The sequence below is a fragment of the Polypterus senegalus genome, chromosome 2, assembly GCF_016835505.1.
Source record: "Polypterus senegalus isolate Bchr_013 chromosome 2, ASM1683550v1, whole genome shotgun sequence".
NCBI lineage: Eukaryota > Metazoa > Chordata > Cladistia > Polypteriformes > Polypteridae > Polypterus > Polypterus senegalus.
In genome coordinates this window covers 192,513,321-192,536,702 of record NC_053155.1, presented here as the reverse complement: position 1 = coordinate 192,536,702, position 23,382 = coordinate 192,513,321, and the positions used below count along the sequence as shown (strand labels likewise).

General features: G+C 37.8%; 1 protein-coding gene across 4 annotated transcripts in view; it reads right to left on the bottom strand.

Moving 5' to 3' along the window:
- The window catches only part of si:dkey-100n23.5 (cyclic AMP receptor 3), a 676,569-nt gene that overhangs the window by 207,566 nt on the left and 445,621 nt on the right, over positions 1–23,382 (bottom strand). For all 4 annotated transcript variants that reach the window (XM_039745090.1, XM_039745091.1, XM_039745093.1 and 1 more), the window contains one exon: positions 2,253–2,335. In XM_039745090.1, coding sequence (XP_039601024.1) covers positions 2,253–2,335 — 83 coding nt within the window. The remainder of the gene's footprint in view (positions 1–2,252; positions 2,336–23,382) is intronic.

Sequence of the window (23,382 nt, the reverse complement as noted above, 5' to 3'; positions counted from 1 at the left end):
AAGTCACCAGGGACATGAATGTCACTGCCAAGGTACGTAAACCTCTCAACAAGGTTCACACTCTCTCCGCTGACAGACACACTGCTGATGGCTGTGCCGAAGAGGTCATTAAAGGCCTGGATCTTGGATTTTATCCAGGACATTCACAAGCCCAGATACTCAGACTCCTTGCTCAGTCTCTCGAGTGCCCCAATCAGAGCCTCCATTGACTCCACGAAGTTCACAGCATCATTAGCAAAGTCAAGATCAGTGAATCTTTATTCACCAACAGATGCCCCATAGCAGCTGGACCCCATTACCTTGCCCAACACCATGTCCATACCAACATTGAACAGAGTAGGAGCAAGAACACACCCCTGACGAACCCCAGAATCAACTGGGAAAAACACAGAAGTTCTGCCTCCACTCTGCACAGCACTCACAGTACCAGTGTTCAGGCCGTTAATGATATCCAGCAACCTCGAGGGGATCCTGCGAATCCTCAGGATGTCCTACAGGGCAGCTCGATTAATGAGTCGAAAGCTTTACGAAAATCGACAAAGGCTGCAAAGAAACTCTGCCAATATTCCTATTTGCGCTCCATGAGAACCTTCAGTGCCAGGATGCGGTCGACTTCTTAGGTGTAAAACCAGACTGCTCCGGTCGCTGGTAGGTGAGCAAGTGATCATGGATCCTATTGAGGACGACTCTAGTAAGGACTTTACCTGGCACCGAGAGCAGTGTTTTTCCCCTGTAGTCACCACAAACCAGATAGTCACCCTTCCCTTTCCAAATAGGGAAGATGAGTCATGTTTTCCAGTCAGTTGGGATGATGCCAGTCTCCCAAATGGAAGCAAAGATTGCTTACAATGCCAGGACGACCGCCTTACCACCAGCCTGGAGAAGTTCACCCTGGATACCACAGATTTCTGCAGCCTTGGCTCCCCTCAGCTAGTTCACCACCTGTGCAGTCTCAGTGAGATTGGGTGGTTCACAAATAATTGGAGGATCAGCATCAAGAATCATGGACCCGGAGATATCCAATATCCTATCTGGAGGATCAGCTTTGAACAGGTACTCAAAGTAGCTAGCCCAGTGGGTCACAAATGCAGTGTCATCTGTAATGACTGTTCATAATCACTAACTGAATCAAATGAAAATCTATAGACTGGTGAGGAAACCCATGTAAACACTGGGAGAACACAAAAAAAATCTCACAGAATGCACCCGAGGTTGATATGAAAACAGGAATACGCTGTGTGAGATAGCAATGCTGTTCAGTGTTCTCCTCTGTCATATTTAATGACATTTAATAAAGAGAAATTCATATCCAGAGAACTTTAGTTTAATTGCTTGTATCACTTAATAGTGAACAATTAAGAGTACAGAAAACACCTGTTTTCCTAAGCACAAGAAAATGTATGCTCCCTCAATGCTAGCTCTTGAAATATGACACTGACCTGACACACTTTATCCACACAAATGAGATGTTCACCAGTGAAAAAGTAAAATTTCTTACACTGTTAAAGTCAACCTCTTGATTTCAATCAAAAAATTCTATAAAATAAAAAGCAACTGAAAATTTTCTGCAAAGCCTTACTAAAACAGCTCCAAAGAACAAACCAAGAGTATGCTGATACCACTATCCCATAATGCATTCTGGGTGGGTAAACATGTACTAAGTTTAAAGTCACCATCATTTATTTTAAGTGTATACCTGAAATGAACCGTAGAAACACAAAACGTTGTTTAGTAACTGATGCCTTTAAGGAAGTAACTAGAAATAAAAGATGATAATCAATAATTTTTATATTTGCCTGAGAATAACTGCACAAATAACGACATTGACTTTACAGTCCAAATTCATATTTGCAAAGATCACTTTTTACATAATTGTAAAAACAATGTTACTAACAATATCCACTTTTTTCATCTTGGCTTTCAAATATTGAACAAAATCTGATAAACCTCTGTATGTATTATAAAGTGGAGCATTTGCATATACCACAGGCAATAATACACACATATATAACAGATGATAAATCCAAGTGACACCCTCATACAAATGTCACAATTTAACAATTAGTAACACTGAGCAGAGAGGAAGTTAATAAAGCAGTATTTTTAACACAAGAATAATAAAATAAGTTCATAACTACAAGTGCTAAATTAAAAATAGCTTATCTAATAATGCAAAACAAAAAAATGTGGAGCAGATTAGTATGTACACCTACTGTATATGGCCAGATGTGTGTATGAAGCTACAGTCTTACCTGTTAATGAGAGGAAACAGGGACACCAGCAAGTACACCGAAGGGTACCACTTCAGTGGTTTGATCTCTTGCACTAACAATGCCTGAAAAGAGAAATATCATAATCTTATTACTTTTCCTAACAGTATAAAACATTTTCTCCAGACAGCAAATTCTTGTGCTCAAATTAGTGTACTTATTTTTGGAACACTACATGTAAGTACAAAGTAGCACTAAATTAAGGAACCTAAAAGCGCATGGTCATGAAGATACAATCAGATCCTTACACATCCATAATAAATTAAATCATAATGCATAGCACATATTTCTCTGCATAAATTATGGCTTCAGTACATTATGACCCCAACAAACAGTAAAATGAGGTTGCATAAACTATAAAAATCACACATTGGACTTTAAAGCAAACTCAAGGGATTTCCAAGTTTTTTATTTCCAGGTGTATTTGAACATCTCGCCCAATGTGCAATAAACAAGTCCACATGTGCACAGAAGCGCTCCTCCAATTAGGAGCCACGTGTTGGCCTTGGGAGAGTGAAAGATCAGCCCCACAGCAACACATTCATTATTCAAAGGGCTGGAAGGGCTTGAAGGCAGCCTGTGCTGGGGCTGCAGTGCATGGGAGACAGCACATCACACACTGACAGGCTTTTAAATACTATTCCCATTCCAAAGGAGGAAGAAAACTGCCTGTACCATAAAAGAAACACACACACACACACACATGCAAACAAGAGCTGTGCAAGGTACATCACTTATAAAGAAGGGGGAAGACCTTTGCTAAAACGCACAAAAAAAATGATAATTATTTAAAAAAGCCAATCTAATCATGGTTGACTACAGCTGGTTTCTGAAATACTGACTGAGCATGGAAATCAGTTTAATGTCAACACAAGATGAATTCAACAAATGCCAGAGGTCCATGCTTGGTTTCTTCACATGACAAGAGGAGTACAGTAATTGGTTTCAGGATCTTTTATACTGCTTCCAAATTTTAGTGAAAGAGAGAAGTGTGTAAGAGTTTGGACACTTTGGCCAATGCTTAAGTTGTAATGAATCTCTTAAGTGAACAGAGGCAGTACAAAAACTAGGAGGACATCTTTCTATATATTGTATTTAATTTTACATACCCAAAATAATATGGTTGCCTTGTCTCTCAAACTATTTTGGACTTCTCTAATATTCTGCTGATATTATTCTAAGATTTTTCAGGTAAGGGAGACAGAAGTTTTTATCCTCACTTATCATGGCTCTGCAGAGTTTAGGTGTGTTGCAGGTTGATTATCACATGCAAGTATGAGTTCATTGCACTTTGTGCATATGACAATAATAGCAATAACAGTGTAAGAGGTGGTTTAATCCACCTGAATGGCTTCTACAGTTTTATGACTTCTTTACCACATAAATATTCAGTGCCAACATTTTGTGACATGCTTGAAATTTCTGAAAGAAAACGTACAGTGTGCAAAGTGTTGTGCAACTGCAAAATGTACAATTACAGTACTAAAAGAACTAGAGAAATGTCAATCAGCTGCTGTCACATTTACAACTTTTTAATGTTATAGAATAATAAGAATGAACAATAAGCAAACATAGCTTAATAGCTAGCTAAATGTTTATTGTCTAAATGCAGTTTGTGGAAACTTTTGCTAAGAAAAACAGTAGTTGATCATTCTTACGTCAAATTCATGTTGTAAAAATGCCAATTCATACTGTCATGCATATGTACTCTGTTCTTTTCTATAGTTTTTCACTTCAAATTAGGAACTACGTCATGATTGGCGATTTTCTCTGTGGAGTTTGCATGTTCTTCCCATGTCTTCATAGGTTCGTATTGGTCAGGCTGACAGGGGATTCCATGTTGGTGTCTGTACAAGTGTGAATGCGGGTAAGTGCATGGAATGGCCCTGTGATGGACTGGCACTATGGTCAAAGCTGTTTCCTGTTTTGGGCCAGTGCTTCCTCTGACCTTGAACTAGAGTAAGTAGGTTTGAGAATGCTATGATATATTGCAGAAGATGCCATTTTCCAGAGATTGACAACAGTTGTAGACCATGACATCATGAATGAGGTTTCTAGAACAATTTATTCTTGTCCAGCTGCCCAATATGATACTGTCTCTGAAAAATGTTTTTTTTTTTCATGTTGTCTAGCTGCACAGCATTTGGATGGTATTATTCCTCATCTAGATCATTTACACTGGAATTCTGTCCCGTTCTGAATCATCTTCAAACTTTGATCAAAACTATTATTAATATCAGCTTCTGGTGCTGGGTTTCTCCGTATCCTAAAGACTCTGCAAAACTTCTGGTGAAAGTTCATTTAGTCTTGTCTTAGAATTCTTCATATGGGTGTACACATGAGATTTTCCCAGTCATACAAGTTTAATGTAAACTTAAAACTCTTTTGCATTGTATAGCTAATATACTTACATTAACTTGTTTTTAAATTGTCTGATGCTTTCTATCAATTTTTGCCATCAATCATTTTCTATGTACAGGCAGTTCTTTGTTTAAAATTCTGACATGCTGCCAGAATATTTGAGGTCTTTTCTCTAGGTCTCACTGTATGTTATTATTTGGATAGCATTTTACCTCTTTGCATTATTTCACTTTGCATTATTTTGACAAAAAAGACACTATATAAAAAGACCACTTTATTCTGCCCCATTTTTTAATTTTTTTAACAGTATATCATTAAAGCACGTACAGAAGAAATATTGAAGTAATTGATTGTAAATGGAGGGCATACAGAGTATATACTTGTGTTATTTTGCCTATATGTATTCATTACAAAGTAAAACGTACATTATTATTGAAAAAATAGGTTAGTTATACAAAAAATGTTGTTTTAATATCTTCATATGACCTAAAGAAGAGTACTTGAAAAACAACAGCACAGTTACTTCTATTACTGTTTGACAAAAAACATTATTTTAAATCCAGACTGTGTGTATGAGATTCTGAAACAAAAGAAGCATCTTCCAGGCAGTAGTAGTTGCTTGCACATGTTTCAGTTTTGATAATATAGAAAATTAGCTTTTTGACCTCTCAACAGATGGATAGACTTCCTGTTCTGAATATATCGAGAGATTTTTTTTTTATCACAAATTAAAATAGCACTAAAAACCAACAGAGAAAACAACTGTGGCTCAAAAGTGATTTAGACAAAACTTCTTTGATTTTTTACAACTAACAAGCGCTAAAAATTTAACTGAATGAATATAGTTTCTCTACAACACTGAAGAAATGCTGAAGAGGCCATTCCTGAAATTAACATTAATGAGAAAGTTGCAAACTTTTTGAATTATTTTTAACAGACATGCAATATATTTTGCATATGCTTATTTTCCCACTAAGAATCCAAAAGTAGACTATCAAGACACTACGTACAAACACATTTCACTTTCGTATTGGACCTGCTGCAAAAGCCTTGTCTCGTCATAATCTTAAAATAGACAACTGCTAATGCCACATACTTTCAGCATTTCACGTCGGCACTCGTCCTAAATCAAGTGCAGCCATCAGTGTACAGATTCAGTTAGCAAACGGCTGAGAAAGACATTTTCTGCTCCAAACATGTGAGTGACTTCGCCAGCCTGAATTATTTATCACCCTTCTAGCACTCTCACAGGCTTCTCTCCAGGGCACACAGACCAAGAGAAAAGACGGGAGACTACCTTCTTTTAACTTTATAGGGTGTGCATTAAAACTCTGACAGGTACAAGCACGGCTTCAAAACTATGAAATAAACAAAGGGTCAGAAAGGTCCCCTGGCGAGTAATTTTTTTTCTTTTTTTAAATCAAGAACAACGTAAAAAAGAATAGTGCATAATATTGCATTTCTGTAGCAGAAAATATCACTGCTGGAAAGCTGATGATACTCTTATTTTACTAACCTTTCATAAATATTCATTATACAGTAGATGCTGCCAACCTTCTGTGATCTGATCAAAAACCCTCTATTAATGAACATATTTAAATTGTACTTCTTGGACTATTTATTTTCGTTTGACCCAATGTCTCTTTTTATAGTTTCTGAAATATACTGTTATGTTCTCAGTATTTTCTCTCTAAGAAGCACCTGCTTATTGAGGATAAATACAATAAACCTTAATTTCTCATTAATATACTACTTGCTTTAAAGTTGAAACACTTTTCTGACTGTCGTTAAGCAAGAGGTTTTTGGTAAGGTTCAGATTTGTCTTGAACATGTACTTTTTCAAAGGTACATTCAATGAATTTGTGCCTAAAAATATATGCTATATAACATTCTTGTTTATTTGAATTCCAGATTTTTAAGATGTTACATCACTTGTTGTTTAGTCCAATATACAGAGTAGCTGAATTAAGGAAGTGATAAGGGATGTCACAGTTGATCCTTCAGTATTAAAAAGGTTGCACAGGGAAATCACAGATACTGCAGCAACCCAGTTTTAGTGGCACCTGCACTATTTAATAGATAAACAGATTTTTATTTTGTGCTTAAGGTGGCATGGTGGTACATTGATTGGTGTGAATGTTGTCTTGTTCAGAGACCTGACCTAGACACACTACCTTCAAAATGGTTAGCTGTTTCAAATGTATGGCTCTCTCTGAATTTCTGCATAAGATTCTTGCACAAGAAATACAATGTATGGTAAGACAGTGGTTGGGCCTTTGATAAATAAGCTACATATTCTTGAACCTTCACACAATTTGATTTATGGCCTTAGTCATTTGAATCAACTGACTTTGTTGCATACCTAAAAAGCACCTTACAGAACCAGCAGAAGGAGCTAACTGGTTTCCTTAGAACTAATTCAGTATAGCTTAAATTTGTTTAATACCCATCAATGTAGATGCTCTCTGGAAGAACCTCTCTAGATTTAGATGTCCTACCAAATTTATCATTTCCCTACAGAAGCAGATGCATTCATATTTTAAATGAGGTCAAACAGAATTATGTTGTCACACTAACCAATTAAATCTGAATCTGATCCCCGACATTGTTCCTGTACAGTTGACACTGAATACTGGTTTGACAGCAAGCTTTTCAACTGAAACCACATGGCCAAGACAGAAGTAACTAAGACAGCTGTCACTGACTTCAAATACACATTATGCAACTTCTAGCCATGGGGTATGTCAGATTTGCCAAACACCGTTGCTGATCTTGTCACTGGACCTTGTCGGTTTACACGAATGAGAATCGCTAGATATGTCACAATTACCAACTGCATGCCAACCTTCCAGCACTGTTGTGCCCTCCCATTTGCCTAATGAAGCCCATAGCGTATAAAGGATTAACAGATAAATTATTTCAGCCACAATCTACACCCTTTTTCCATTCTGTCATGGTACATAAAATACAAGACATCAGATAGACGAGCTTCTCTTCTGTTTATGTTCTGTCATGGTACATAAAATACAAGACATCAGATAGACAAGCTTCTCTTCTGTTTATGTTGTCCAAAGCCCTCGTGTTCCTTATTCATTGTTGCTGCATATATATAATGTTCTTCCGGATTACTGTTACACTGATTCTGGAAGATCCACAGAGTCATCTGTAGAATAGACAACGTGACACAAACATGGTGGTATGCAGTAGGGTTGTGTTCCTAAAGAAGTCCCGACTCATCACCTTGCCCAGTGTTGATAGGAAGATTAGATAGACACATAAATAGAGAAAGGTGGTTTCCCTGGGGTGAAAAGTTGTCTAGATCACAATACCAATGATTTGATGAGCTACAAGTTGGTGGTTGAAACACTGGAGAGATACCATGCCCCAGCTAGTGTAAGAAACCTAATTCTGGATTACTACATTGATTTCAGATTGAGAGTCTCAGCAGAACCAATAACATCAGAGAGGCAGAGATTGGAGGAGGGAATCACCACAGATTGCACCATTTCAGTGAGTTTGCTTCTGCTGGCTATAAACATGCTAGTAAAATCACCCAAACCAGAGTGTAGAGGCCCCAGCACCAAATCTGGGATCCACCAACCACCAATCCCTTCCTCCTGTGGCCACTGACTCAATAGCTGGAGCTAGGAGGACCATGAAAGGGTTGGAGAGACTGATGAAATGGGCAGGATGATGTTTACGCCCAAAAAAATCATGGTCCCTAGTCCTGAAGAAAGGCAGAGTTATAGGAAAAATTTGTTTCTTCATCTATGGCGTACCGATCCCTGCCATCCCTGAGAGGCCTGTGAAAAGCCTTAAAATGTTCTTTGATAGCAGCCTCAGAGATGTGGCATCAATAAAAAAAAAACAACTTTGAGGTACAGGAGGCAGAAAGATTACACTAAGTTATGCCTCCCAGGAAAATACAAGGCATGGATACACCAACATTTATACCAACATATTGCAGAGGATCTTGTGACCACTTATTTTAAATGAGCGTCCTATATCCACCACCATAGTCCTTGAGAAGAGGAGATAGTTAGGTCTTCAGAGGAGTTTAATCAGCATCACTCTCTATGACAACACCTGCAAACTGAGACTCTCCTTGCAATACTATGTGGAGGAGTTCAGGGTAGTACATGCAAGGAAAATGCTGCAGTATCAAGAATCAAGTGACCCTAAAGTCTTGGGGGCAGGGGTAGCAGTCAAGACCAGCAGAAAGTGGAGAGTGGAGACAGCAGCGGCGTATGCACTGACACATAGGGACTTCGTGGGAAAAGTGACCAGAGGAAGAATGGGTCTTGGAATCCATTCAACTCCCCGTTATGACAAAGCACGTAAAAAGGTATTGCAGCATCTGATCCAGAAGGAGGGCAGAAATTGAGAAGGAACCATCTGGCAGCACAGTAGGGATGAGACAACAAGATGTCTGGATCAGTTGGGAGCAAGTTGTTGAGAGAAAACAACTCATGGACTGACTTCTGGATGGCAGAACCACACAACATCAACTTCTTGGTCCCTTTAGTGAATGATACCCTTCAAAGTCCATCCAACTTGTACCATTGGGGCATAGTGGAGAAACAAGTTTACCCATACTGCCATGGACATGGGACTCTGGAGCATATTTTGAGTTACTGTCCAAAGGCTTTGAGGGAAGGCCAATATTATTGATTATGATCAGGTCATTAAGACCATTGTAGAGAACAGCAGTAGTGCCATCACTGCATGGAAAAGGTCAAAACCCACAAGGCCATTAATATACTTAATTAGAGAAGTCAAAGTCAGGAGAAAAAGCACCATTTGGACTGCTAAACAGTGCACAAGACTTGCAGTTAATGATAGATTTGGACAGGCATCTTAAGTTCCTGTAGTACATTCCTGCAGCACTGTGACCAGACATAGTTCTGATATCAGGAAGTACAAAAAGCCTGCACATTTTGGAGCTTACTGTGCCATGGGAGAAGTGTCTGGAGGAGGCCTTTGAGCAGAAGAAGTGCAAGTACGAAAGCCTAGTAAGTGACTGCCACAGCCAATGCTATAGGGCAACGTGCAAGCTCATGCAGATAAGGTGCAGACTCTTTGCAGGTCAGTCTCTCTACAGTGCATACTCTATACTCTGCAACTCTGGGAAAGAAGGAGAGCCATCTACAACACCACAGATGCTGCAGAGTAAGCATCCAGGTGGCTCTGGTTCGGGAGAATACATCCGTGGGAGATTCCTTTTAGGGCATAAGCTGAGACTTGGTCAGCTTCAGCTGGGTTGCCTGGATGAGTGTCTGATATTTGAAAGACCCGAAATAGTCGATGGCCCCAGGTAACATCATTGATAATATGCCCTTGTTTAGGATCAGTAAATGTAGCATCACAACATAACTTTTATCCTCAATGACAATGATTTTGTAAGACTTTACTGATAAAATACTTGCAACTACTTAAAGGCATTAAACCTTTCTATATAACTGGCATTTTACATAAGGGAAATGATGAAATCATTGTGCTGTTATTTATGTGCAGTGGAAATGTACAAAATGTAGCAATCAAGATCATTTTTAAATTTGTAATTTCGCAGTGCTCAAGATGAAGTGTGTTTTTTTTTTTATTTGTTAAAATATATACACATTCAGCCCAGATGAAAGTACTGTATTAAGCCACCACAATCCTACTTGTACTCCTTATTTAACAATGTGACATTGTAAGATACTGTTAAAAGGCAAGTATTAAATTGGGTTTACTAATGCAGGTAATTGCAGTCCATTATCACTTTTATTTTTGAATATGACTTATTGTTACAAAAATATTTATTAAACAAAAATGTGATAACTGACTCTTCGACAGAGTAACTAAAAAATGTAAAATGCTCCAACTTTCATATCAGTTCAGTTAGTCCTGAGCCCACCTGCAGTTATGCCATGTGTACATTTTCTAACTTGTTTGGTGTTGTGAGTTATTGTTCACAGAAGTACAGAAATAAGAAAAGAGTCTTGCCATACTCCTTTAACCCATAGCTAGCGCTCACTATTATAGAAGCCTACAACTGAATACGTTTGTTTCTGTTGCCCTCTGACAGCACTAAACCCTGGCATAGTTTTAGATAATGTTGAGTTTTTTTGTTCTAAATGAATGTGCAATCATAAAACAAAACACATCTTGATTTCAATTGTTAATTTTAAAATTACTTATTTTTGCATTAAACTTTAAAATTTCACACTAATAATGTACATGAAAAAAAAGGAACGTGAACATGGCAATATAAAACATGTACAGTATTTAATTTTGCTTATTAAGGCAGAAGCAGGCAGGAGATTCAGCACTGCAATGGCCTCACACCAAGTTGTCAAGAACTCACATCCAGGCCCTCCAAAATCCCAAGCACACTTACTTCTTTAGCTCTGTTTTTTGTCATGATGACAGCTCCTCATCTTTTCTGAAAGGTTCTGATATAATCCAGTCTTAGATTTAAAAAAATGTATTAGTATGTTTTATAAACATTACAATGTGGCTAACTTAGCGAGCAGGAAAAATAAAACAAACGCTCAAAATATTATTTGTTCAGTTAATAATGTAATTCAAATTCCCCAGCCATAAAAAGATGCTTACATACAGAAACAAATGTTTCAAATGAAGCTGATCTGTGTTTATTTGCTAAATTCCTAGTAAATTCCTAGTAAATTTTGTGATCCTTTTATGATTTATGAAACCTTTCTTTTTAATTACGTAATGCTGGAGAAAATATAAAATACAGAATTTTCAGTGATTTACTAAGGATTATTGGAATTAAAGCTTAATGATAAACTTTAATTCTTGAGATATCCCTAAATTTGTATACATAAACTTGAAAAATACAAGTTTTCAATTACATGGCTAAATTGTTGACATTTAAATCATTTTTTTAAATTTTAGTCTATTTTCCAAATTTGCTTTTTCTTGAACAGGGCTGCAACCATTTGAAGATTATGTCAGGAGCACTAGATACAGGGTAGGAAATCTTACACATAGCCTCACATTCAGGCACGTTTGGTGAAACGTGACGCAACATTTAGCCTGACCTTCACAACTTTACAATTGGTCGGTGTACCCATTGAAAGCCATGTTAGTACAGTGATGAATAAACTTCATTTTGTATAGAGTAATAATTTAAAGTTTGGATAAGGTTTCTTGCAAAGTTCCAGATTGTGTAATATGGAAGGGCAAGAAGGGTCTTGATCAGGGAGGTGACCAAGGACACCATGGTTACTCTAACAGAGCTTCAGAAATCCTCTACTGACATGGAAACCTGTCGAAAAGATGATCATCTCACCAGCATTCCATTAATCAGTCATTAATGGAAGAATAGCTAAACTCTGCTTGAAATTTGACAAACAACACTTAAAGAACTCTGAGAGCATGAGAAAAAAATTATCTTGTTTGATGAGACAAAATTTGAAGTCTCTGGGCAGAACTGCAAGCCCTATGCCTGGGAAAGACCAGGGACTACTCATCACTTGTCTAATACCATCCCTACCATGAAGCATGGTGGTGGCCACAATCTGCTATGGCTGTGCTTCTCAGCAGCAGGGACAAAAACACTTTTCAGGATTCAGGGATGAATGAATTCAACCAAATACAAAGAGCTCTCTGAAGAAGATCTCCACCAGAATGAACACAACCTCAAACTGATGCAACAGTTCACCATTTAGCATGACAATGACCTGAAGTATACAGCCAAGACCATGCTGGAGTGGCTTCAGGGGACGTCTCCAACTGTCCTTGAGAGGCCAAGCCAAAGTTCAGCCTTTAAAACCCATAGACCATGTCTGGGGAGACATGAAGACAGCATTTTACAAACACTTCCAATTTGATCTAATGAAGCTTGAGTGGATCTGCCAGGAAGAATGGGAATAAAATGCACAAATCCAGGTGTGAAAAGCTTATAGAGACTTACCCCAAGAACACCTGAAGCTGTAACTGCTGCCAAACGGGCTTCTAGAAAGTACTGAATTAAGAAAGACAGATTTCAGTTTTTTGATTTTTATTAAAATTGCAAACCCTTCTGAATACATGGGTAAAATCTCAGGTTTATCCATTTAAAAATAAATCTACAACACAATAAATTGTGTAGAAAATGAAGGGGTCTGAATACTTTTTGAATCCACTGAAAGAAATAAAGTGAACGTATGATGCAGACTGTTTTTGAATGCTTTTGGTTAGATCACTGCAGGTCAAAGACTTTTGTGTATTGAAACAAAACAAATCAAAACCCTTACAAAATCCTTTTAGAGTTGCGCAATGCAACAGTAAATAACCCATAATCAATGGGTACATATGTGATATAGCGAAAATCTTGACAAATCATTTTTCCATATCACTAGGTTAAGAACAGTACTTCATCAGAAATGACTCAAGCACCATTAGTTTAATTTAAGCTAAACCATGTGCTGACTTAACAGGAGAAATCACATTAGCTCAGATTTTAACTCCACATGCAAAAGCCTCTAAAATGGTTAAAAGGCAATCAGTCACAACAGAAAAGAATGTTGTGTGGTGTAAATTCCTGTCTTTTCTAGTAAGCCAGCTTCCAAAGTCTCACAGACGTCCAATGAAACTGGTCTGGTAATCGCAGATCAGGCCTTACTTGACTGAAGGCCTTGTCACAAAGAACATAATTTGACAGCCTTGACTCAAAAGAAGCACAGAGACTGATATAATTCAATCTAAACGCATGTGACTCAGGCAAATCCAGGATGACTGAATTCATTGCTGAAGCGCTGTGAAGCATTCTCCTCAGAGACAGAAGCACAAAGGAAGCTTATCAGCTTTGACTATGGAGGCATTTATTAAGTTGCCACATTTATCAGTTTTCCAAAACGGAAGACAAGCCTTACATCTTTACCTTGTCCAAAGGATTTAGAATGCCTCTAAATGCAAACTACTGTATGACCAAAATCTTATGGAACTTCAGTCCAGCAAACAGTAAAAACAAAAAAAACAAAAACTGATTAATATAGGAAAGCTGTAGCCATGGAACACATGATGGGGAAACAAATGGGAGCATCAGACACCTGCCATCTGACTTTCGCAGTTTCCTGTTATACTAGTTTTGTCTACTGAGCTTCTTTTTGAGTTACACACAAACAATGCATGTGTAAATAAGTTTATATTTTATAAAATACATACATATCCATTTTAAATTCTTTCTAATTATTAATAAGACAATTTCACAAAACCAAATTAATTTACATATGTAAAAGACATTTGAAGTGTACAACAAATTCTTGTGAAAACGAAGAACAAAGAAAATGAGTAGAGTACCTGCACAAGGTGCCGTAGCATGCATACTATTCCAACTGAGAACATGTCATTATTAAATTAGTCATTACAGCAATTTAGTGCAAAACTGTGCTTCTGATAACAAAACTCTGAAACAATAAAATAATTGCACCCTGAAGTAGAGGTGAAATCTGCACAAAACCTGCTTACAAAAAACGTAATAAGTAAATAAGAATTTATTCCAACAACAGAGCAAAGGAATGCTACATTGTTCCATTAATGCTTCATTATTACTGGCTGAATCTCACAGTGATACAAGTGGCTATTTTTTATACATTGAGCTTTAATTTGAGTGCTCACTTTTGTAAGGACGTTGACCTAATAAAACGACGGTCATTTATTTGCCCTCAGAACAAACAATGTGTTAATGTTATGATGTATATAATGTTTTGTAACCTCTTTGAGTTTTTTCTTGTGTTTCTCACTCCTTTGTTGCTTGGAATAAATCTGGGTTTTTATTACCAAAGGAGTTCATTTCTGTCTTATTTTTTTCTATTTTCTTTAAGATTTTTGGCTATTGTTAATTTTTTATTATGTCATCTTGGCCCTATTGTATGCTGTTTGTTTCTCAGGGGGTTGGCCATACTAGTTACAACTTTGACAGCTGTTTGCAGCTACATGTTGCTTGGCTTTGTGACATGTGATGTCATCTCATTTTCCTTATTTAATTTGGCAAAGTGGATATTCAAACATTCTAGCTTTGGATCTCTAAGCTAAGCAAATAAAACTAAAAAGCACAGTGAGGGTAGTGAATAACCTTAGGTAACCACCTTCTTTTTTAATGGTTGATTTTGGTTAGAGATTTTGCTTTTGATGATTGGTTCCTCCAGTCCTATACTGTTTTCTGACTTTAGCCTGCTCTCTGACCGCAGATTTAACCTGCTTCCTTTGTGTATCTTTATGTCCTGGTAATTTATTATTCTAATCTTCATTGCAGGTAGCATAGTGGCTCAATGGTAGTAGCACTGCTGCTTTGAAGTAAAGAGACCCAGGTTCACATCTTAGGTCCACCCTGCATGGAGTTTGCATGTTCTCCCTATGTCTGTGTTGTTTTTCTCCAGGAGCTCCAGTTTTCTCCCATTGTCCAAAAACAGGCATGTTAGCTGAACTGGCGATGCTAAAGTGGCCTTGGTATGTGTGTGTGTTTGGTGTATTGGGGTGTATCTGTCCACCCTGTGATGAATTGGCAACCTGTCCAGGGTTTGTTCTTGCCTTGTGTTCTATGCTAACTTGGATAGGATCCAGCAATGACCCTGGTCTGGATTAAGCGAGTTGGAAAATGACATGCCATTTTCATTGCATATTCAGCTGCTTAATGGTGTCTGCAAAGCTACAGTTGAGAAAAAAGTGGTAACGGGGTCTCAGGTGCTGTAGTCTGCAGTTACTTCACAGTCCTCTATAAGATATTGCTGCTTCAGCCTCAGTGGCATTGGAGGTTTACTACTGTGTTCCTCAGGCCCCCATTTGTACTTTGTTATTTTGAAATTTGGTGTGTTATTCTTTTAACAATTTTTAGTTTACATTCTTTGTTTTTTTTTTTTTAATTTGCTGTTTAGACCTTGGCTTACTGGACTTTGGATTCCATTTTGGTTTTGTAACAATTTCTTTTGTTGCTTTTCTTTTGTTCTGAACATTGAATTATATTTTGGTGTTTAGTAATTTTTTATTATTTATTTATTTAAATACATTTAAATTAATAAATGATTAAAATATTGTGTGGAAAAGCATTCTCTGATAAAGGTAAATTATAAGACTGTGGCACAGGGTTCCCGGCACACGTCAATTCCAATGCATTCCATATTTGATGCAAATTATCTGGCTTAGGATACCTGCTCTGAATTGCTCATTCCATCCTAGGTCACAGATGATTATTAGCGAGGCCAGTGCTTCAAAGTGATTTCACTGTCATATTCCTGGAACCTTTATTGGAGTTTCACAGCCTTGGCACACAGATGATTATCTTGCTGAAACTATCCATTCACAGATTTTTGGACTGCTTCCACAATGCAATGACTAGCTACAAAAAGTATTCACTAATATTACACTAACGATAAAAAGTATTCACTTCCTTAGAAGTTTGCATATTTTACTGTTTTATAACATTGAATCCCAGTGGGTTTAACTTGGCTTTTGTTTACTTTAATCAACAGAAAAACACTGTTTAATATCAATGTGAAAATGGATCTCTGCAAAGTGGTCCCGAATAATTACAAATATGCTTTCTCATAGGCACTGTATCCTGTGACACTTAATTTTTTTCTCTGACATTATCAAGAAAAGCAACAACAAAGAAACAAACCTACATCATGACACTGCTACCGCCAAACTGTATTAATGACACAGACCAGAAACCATTGACTCATGGAGTTTGGCCAAATCCTAGCCTTTCTGACAGTGTAAATCAGCAGAAGGTGGAATTCATAACACCAGCCAATATTTCTCCAATATCTTGTACAATTTTGCTCATAGTAGGACTCAGTCACATCATCAGGCCTCTTAGTTCCATTATCAACACAATATAATGAGATGTGCATTCTGATACCTGTATATCCCTTAAGACAAGACTGCTATTTCTACCGATTAATTGACTGCTGGTCCTCACTTCTTGGGTGATGTCACTTCTCCATACATTGACCACACATGTACAGTGTATAGTGAAATTCTTGTGTCCAACCCAGGATTGGCTGCTCAATCTGGATATCTGCTATTCTATCCATTGTTCAAAGCAGTTGTCTTATAACTACACTATGTTTGTGTACTCAAAGCTCTGCAATATAGTATTTTTGCTCTCAAAACGCTTCCTGACTCACCAACCCAGATGGTACAGAGAAGTTAATCTTACTTGAGCAAACACTATAGCAGTGGAGTGTTGTACTGTGTTAGCCATAGATTGATACACGAGAAAGTAGGGTAAAATGGCACCTTTTATTGGCTAACTAAATAGATTACAAATGCAAGCTTTCGAGGCAGCTAAGGCCCCTTCATCAGGCAAGATGTACCCATTGCTGCCTTGAAAGCTTGCATTTGTAATCTATTTAGTTAGCCAATAAAAGGTGTCATTTGACCCTACTTTTTTCTTGTGCAAACACTGAATGAGAAAGTGTTTGAAAGACTATATCGACTAGTGCACAACAATCTGAATTGGGTAGTTTGGCATTTTCTGCATACTCTTATCACCTCATTAGGGGCACCTCTATACTCTATGGTTAAAATTTCTGTATAACAAAACAAGCACTGGGGCTTTGTCTTGTTACGTAACATGGAAGTCACATGGCATTTGATGTCATCACACCCTAAATATTTAAGAGGGCAGAGCATAGCTTCAGGCATCCAAGCATGAATTCATGGCTGATTTACTTATTTTTTAGTTAGAGTGAGGGCTAAAAATATTGTGCTTCAGTTAGGACTTTCTGCTATGTTTAACTATGATTTGGCATTTTAGCATTTATGTTTTTTGTGTTTAGTTCTAAAGTGATTCTCCAAGTAGTTTTGACCTCAGCTGATCCACCGAGTGAGGCTTCTGTTTGCTCTTTTAAGTCTGTCATTTCCTCAAACTTTGTCTTAGCACACTTAAGTTGAGTTTTCAAAAGAACTTTTCATTTTTCACATACATTTACTTGAAACCTTCTTTCAAAAAAGAAACATTTTTTATGAAATTCATATTCACTTTTACAGAAGATGCCAAGAAGCAAACTTGTTAGAATATCAAGATTGTAGGAAGAGTGCTCAATTTCATGGCAGATCATGCATGCCTCTTATAAACAGACACACATACTGATATTATGGCAGAAAGGCCCATTTGTGTTCAATGATGACTAAAATTCTGTTGAAAACTCGAGAATTTCAATCACATTGTAATATTTTTTCCTAAGCAATACATGTAGAAAGAAAAACAGAATGAGATGATTGGCATCACTGATTTTCATTTTGATGTGAATACTAAAAATAAAGCCAAATAAAGACCTGTAAAAACTTTTAATGGGCTGATTCCCAGGTAGGCTTACTTGGAAAACAGCAACAGCCACAGGCAGCAATGTGGATGACTAAATAAAATGATTTTCAGAACTTTATGAGCCACCTTTTAGTTTAAATTAACTGGAAAGTTGGAAGTTCATAGTGTTACAACTTTAGACAAAATGAACAAATTACTGAGGTGGAAACATGTAAGTAATAGTGTCCCCCTACCTAGCACATGGCCACAAAAAATATGTCTAAATAGACTATACTGCTTTAACAAGGTTGTTTATATTCCTTTTCATTATAACACCATCTCCTTACTTCCATCTGTGCCTAACAGGTGATTTCCACTTTAGAGACAGGAAGCTCAATATGGTGTAAAACGGCTGTTGCAGTTTTCTTAGACTGCCATGTGTCGATGTAGTATTCATGTAGAAGCAGATCTCTCACTATAACATGCTGTGCAAGTTAATTTACAGTGCTACTGCACATTAGAACCATGACTTTATCCTATGAGAGTTGCTTTGGATTGGAGAGGGGCTGATAATGTATTGATAATTGGGTGAGTAGTAACTTTCTCAAACTAAATAAGGAAAAAAAACAGAAATCGTAGCTGTCACAAAAATGGAAATAATGAGGATAATTGAAGAAAACCTGATTCCTTAGCATTAAAAAACAAGGTGGAGGTAAAGAATTTAGGTGTAATAGTGGGCTCAGACCTAAACTTTAAATCGCACACTCACCAGATTACTAGGACTGCATTTTTCACTTAAGGAACATTGCAAATTGCAGACCTCTTATAACACTGCCAGATGCTGAGAAATTTATTCACACTTTTGTTTTCAGTCGAGTAGATTACTGTATTGTACTTCTAACAGGACTACCTAAGAAAGACATCAATTGGTTGCAGTTAGTTCAGAATGAAGCAGCAAGAATCATAACCAGAATAACAAATCTGAGCACATCTTGCCAGTTTTAATATTGTTACATTGGTTGCCTGTGTTCTTTAAAACGGAGTTGAAAATACTAATAATGGTATATAAAGCTTTAAAAATCCTTGCTCCTTCCTGTATTTTAGAGTATCTGTCCCCCTGCCATTCCAATTTGTAGCCTTAGATCTTTTAATAGTGGCCTGCTTATAACAGCCAAGGAAAAAAGAAGTAGTCATGAGGACTTTTGCTGTTATGCACCAAAACTCTGGAATATTTTACCACTAGGGATATGCCAGACTAGAATAGATTTATGCATTGAATTATCATATTCTATAGAAATTTAAAATCATTACTAATCTCCACCTTTCTCTGCTTTCTTTTGCAGTTTTTAAAGTGCCACCACCTGATTGAGGCACTGTGCAGTCACCTGCTAATATGAAGGCAAGACCTAATGTGGCGAATCCTCTTGGACAAAGCCTGTAAACAAAGAGGAATGACTTAAGCACATCAGTATAGTTAGAATTCTAAGTGGGTCTGGGTGGTCTTTTGGCTTTGGAACCCCTGCATTTTTTTGTTTTTGTTCTCCAGCTTAACTGGAGATTTGTTTATGTTTTTCTGTTCTCTTGCCCATCTGATGTTACCATTAGACTCATCTTTAGAGACTTAGAATATATTACAGTACATATTAGAATCTACTTTTCTACTAATTTATGTTGTGTAATCTCATACTGATGTATTTTTTACTACTTATTCATTATTATTATTGCATAATTTAATTTGTTACTCTTTTCTTGTACCTATTTCTTTGACATCTTGTAAAGCACTTTGATCTACATGCTATATATGAAAATGTTTTATAGAAACTAGGGGGCTTTGCCCTCTGCTCGCTTTGCTCGCCAACCCCCAGGCCACTTTGCGTCTCTGCCGCTCGCGTATGTGGATTTCACTTTCAACAAACAACAAATCTTTTAATTCTTGAGGATACACCTTTTCATTGGGAAGGAACACTACTTTTCCCTGATGGCAACAGACTTAAAGTTTAAATCTGAACAATATATTTGATCTCTTTTCGCTGTTCCATTATTTGATTGAGTAATAATTTTCATTTGTTTGCGCTAATGCGATCTTTACTGTCATTTTTTTGAGACTTTTGAATTTTAGTACTTTCATTATCTCTAACCTGCTCTGCATGTGTATCGCACCAACGTTTTGGAACCTCTTTATGACGTTCTACTTTGTAATCTACTCTTTCTCTTTTATTTCCGGCCCCAGGCCAGGTTAAATCTCTTGGTACAAATTCTTGTCTTGCGAGACTTGAAAGTATCTCTCTGAAAAAGTCATGTCTCATCTCATCCCAGGATTTTTTTTATATAATAGAGAGTGAGGTCCCGACGCCCAGGAGGACTGGAGGAGGGCTTGTGCCTCTTCCAGACCACGAGGTGGCGTCCGTCCTGGTTATGTTCGGGGCCTCAGGTGAAGGGCTTGGGCGCCCAGCCCTGTAGGGACCCGTGGCCACCGCCGGGCGGCGTCCCGGTGCCAGAATATCCCGTGTGGTACCCTCCTCCGGTCCTCCTGGGCGTCCCGGCCGGGGACCACAAGAGATATGCTATAGAAATACATGTTGTTGTCATCCTATACTGGCTGGTCAACTTGAAATGTATAGAGAAACAACAAGGCCAAGATATTTCATTTAAGTGTTCCCCTCAAATCAAAGAGGACTATTTGCGAGAAAACTTCAGATACCTACAGTGTATTGGTGATAAGCAGCATTCAAGTGGTGAATGGTGCTTGTCAGCTGTCTCACAGAAAGGTCAAAGGTTGCTTTCAGAGTCACATAACCTTATTTTCAAGTAAAGATGCACTTCACACAATGAAAAGTGGTAGTCCTGACATATGGCTTGCAGACACCAGATGGTGTTGTGTGTCTAATGATGCAGCAAGGGTGTACATATACTTTATGCTACTCAGAGAAGCATAATCAGGTAAAATCTTGCAGTATTTTTAAAATTGTAAATGTTTACTATGACTGAAGGGATGTCTGGAAAAAAGCATAAACAAAACTATAAAAGTTTTCAAATTTTTTTTAAATTTTTGTCATGAACTTCTGAGTTTAGGCTGAAGATCGCCTTATTAACTGTCGCAAGTATGTATTTGCCTAAAGCTGATTACAGCCGCACTAGCCAATGAATGTCTTGGATGAGTTCTGAACTCTGGGAACTTGGTCGTAGGATTGATCCTGGACAGCTACATTAGTTTTAGGTTTTTACTGAAAACTCTGTTAGCCAGGGGCCCATTACAATCTTCACTTGAATGCCTGATGGAATTACTGGTTGTCTTCTGGGCTTATGTTAATGTATATCACAGGTGCAAAGTGTGTAAAATGTGAAAAATGTCAAAACCTGTATTATTGTGGTAACTTGTAATACAGGGAAGTTCACTCAGCCTCACATTGTAAGTTACTTTTACTAATATAATCCTGTTGGATTTTAAAAATGAACAGCTTACTTTAAGCTGGAACAAATACACATTGGTATTAATTATTTTGCTGAATCTATTTTTCCATCATTGTTTTTAAGTGATCTAATGTGTTCAGCTCATTGAAATGTTCTGGATGTTTCTGAAACCAACAGGCTTGGTCTGGGTCATAATACCACATTTGCTCAAGACCAAAGAGATCGAGCTGCCTTACCATGTCAAGAACGACATTTTCTTAACAACATTGTCCTCACAGATTCTAGTTTTAATTTATCTACACTGTAGCAAAGTAATCAGACCAGTACACATTATTCGAAATGCAGTTTCTGAGCACAGAATCTGCTTTTGGTGTCACATTGCTTTCACAAAGACTGACACTTTCTACATTCTTTCAGCTGCTTTTTAACATACTCAGCTTTAATACTGCCGTGCTTCATTGAAAATGCTTCTTGCAGCTCATTAGAATCTGCCTTATATTTATTATCCATATTCATATCACCTGCTTTTAAAATTAGTGTTTGTCTATATCATATTGTATTTTTCAAGTGTTTTGAATGTGTTTGCTTAGATACATGATGTTGTAAGCTGATGTAAAAACACAAAATTGACTCAGGAAACTAAAGTTGAAAAGTGGTAAAATAAGAGAATGCCTAGAGAAAATTCACTAAAACCTGAAGCACAAAAATACTGATAATGTAGTAAAAAAAATCAGCGAGCAAAAATCATGCCTACTGATTTTTGAGCCAGAAATCCTTTCTGCATAAAAATAAGATTCACAAGAGTCTCCTTCCTGAAGCGTGGGCTCCGAACACATGCATCTGGCTTACACGGATGACACAATTGAAGCTGATATAAGAAATGCAGTGCACAAAAATCACTTCCATGACAAGTATATTCCTCAGGGTAATAACCTTTCTAATAGACAATATGAAAAACTTTGGCACCACAATGTTTTAAATCTATTATTTGAACTTCAGACTCCTGTTTCACCTTAACCTCCACTAGTGGAAAAGATAAGCGACTGTAAAGAACAGGTTTCAGACGTTAATCCATTAATTTATTTTTCCACCGCTTATGAGCAGGTCGTAGGAGCAGTGAGGTCCAAATGTCCTTTTCTCTAGCCACCTTTGCCAACTCATTGTGTGGGATCCCAAGCAGTTCTCTGGCCATGTGGGAGATATAATCCTTCCAGCAAGCTTTGGGTGTTCCATGGGGTCTCCTCCCAGCTGGTTGTGTCTGTAAAACCTCCACAGAAAGGCATTCATATGAGATGCCTATCTCTAAGAGAGAACCCATCCACTCTACAGAGAAAGCTCATTTTTGCCACTTGTACCTGCAATCTCACCTTTTCTGTTATTACTCAAAGCTCATGACCATAGGTGAGGATAGGGCTGTACAATGACTGGTAAATCGAGAGCTCCTTCTTCCCCACTACAGATCGGTATAGTGAGTATATACTGTAACTGCGCTCATCGATGCGATTTTCCTACCGAGGAACATGCCCTCAAATTTGGAGGTGCTGCTCCTCATACCTGCTGCTTCACATTTGTCACAAACTGTCCCAATGTGTGCTGGAGTACACAGCCCGATGAAGCCATCAGAAACACGTTATGTGCAAAAAGCAGTGATGTGATTTTAAGGTCACCAAACTTGACCTCACTTTTCCCAACTACACCTTGAAATTCCATCCATGAAAAATACAAACAGGACAGGAGACAAAGCACCGCCCTGGTGGAGTCACCCAGCCACTGAAAACTGTGCTGATGTTATTCCATGTAAGTGCACACAGCTCTCACTGTGATTATATAGGGACTGAATAGCCATTATTAGGGGCCTTGAACCCCATACATTCTGAGCAATCCCAACAGCATCCCTTGAGGAACACAGTCATACACCTTCTAGTGTTGTACTCCCATGTCACCTCCAGAATCCTCATGAAGGTGAAGAGCTGGTCCAGCTTTCCATGGCCTGGATGAAATCCACATTGTTCCTCCTGGATCTGTGGTTCCTTGATTGGGATGAGTCTCTTTCTAGTTTCTAGCAACCTTACACTTTCCCAGGGGAGGCCGAGGAGAGTGATT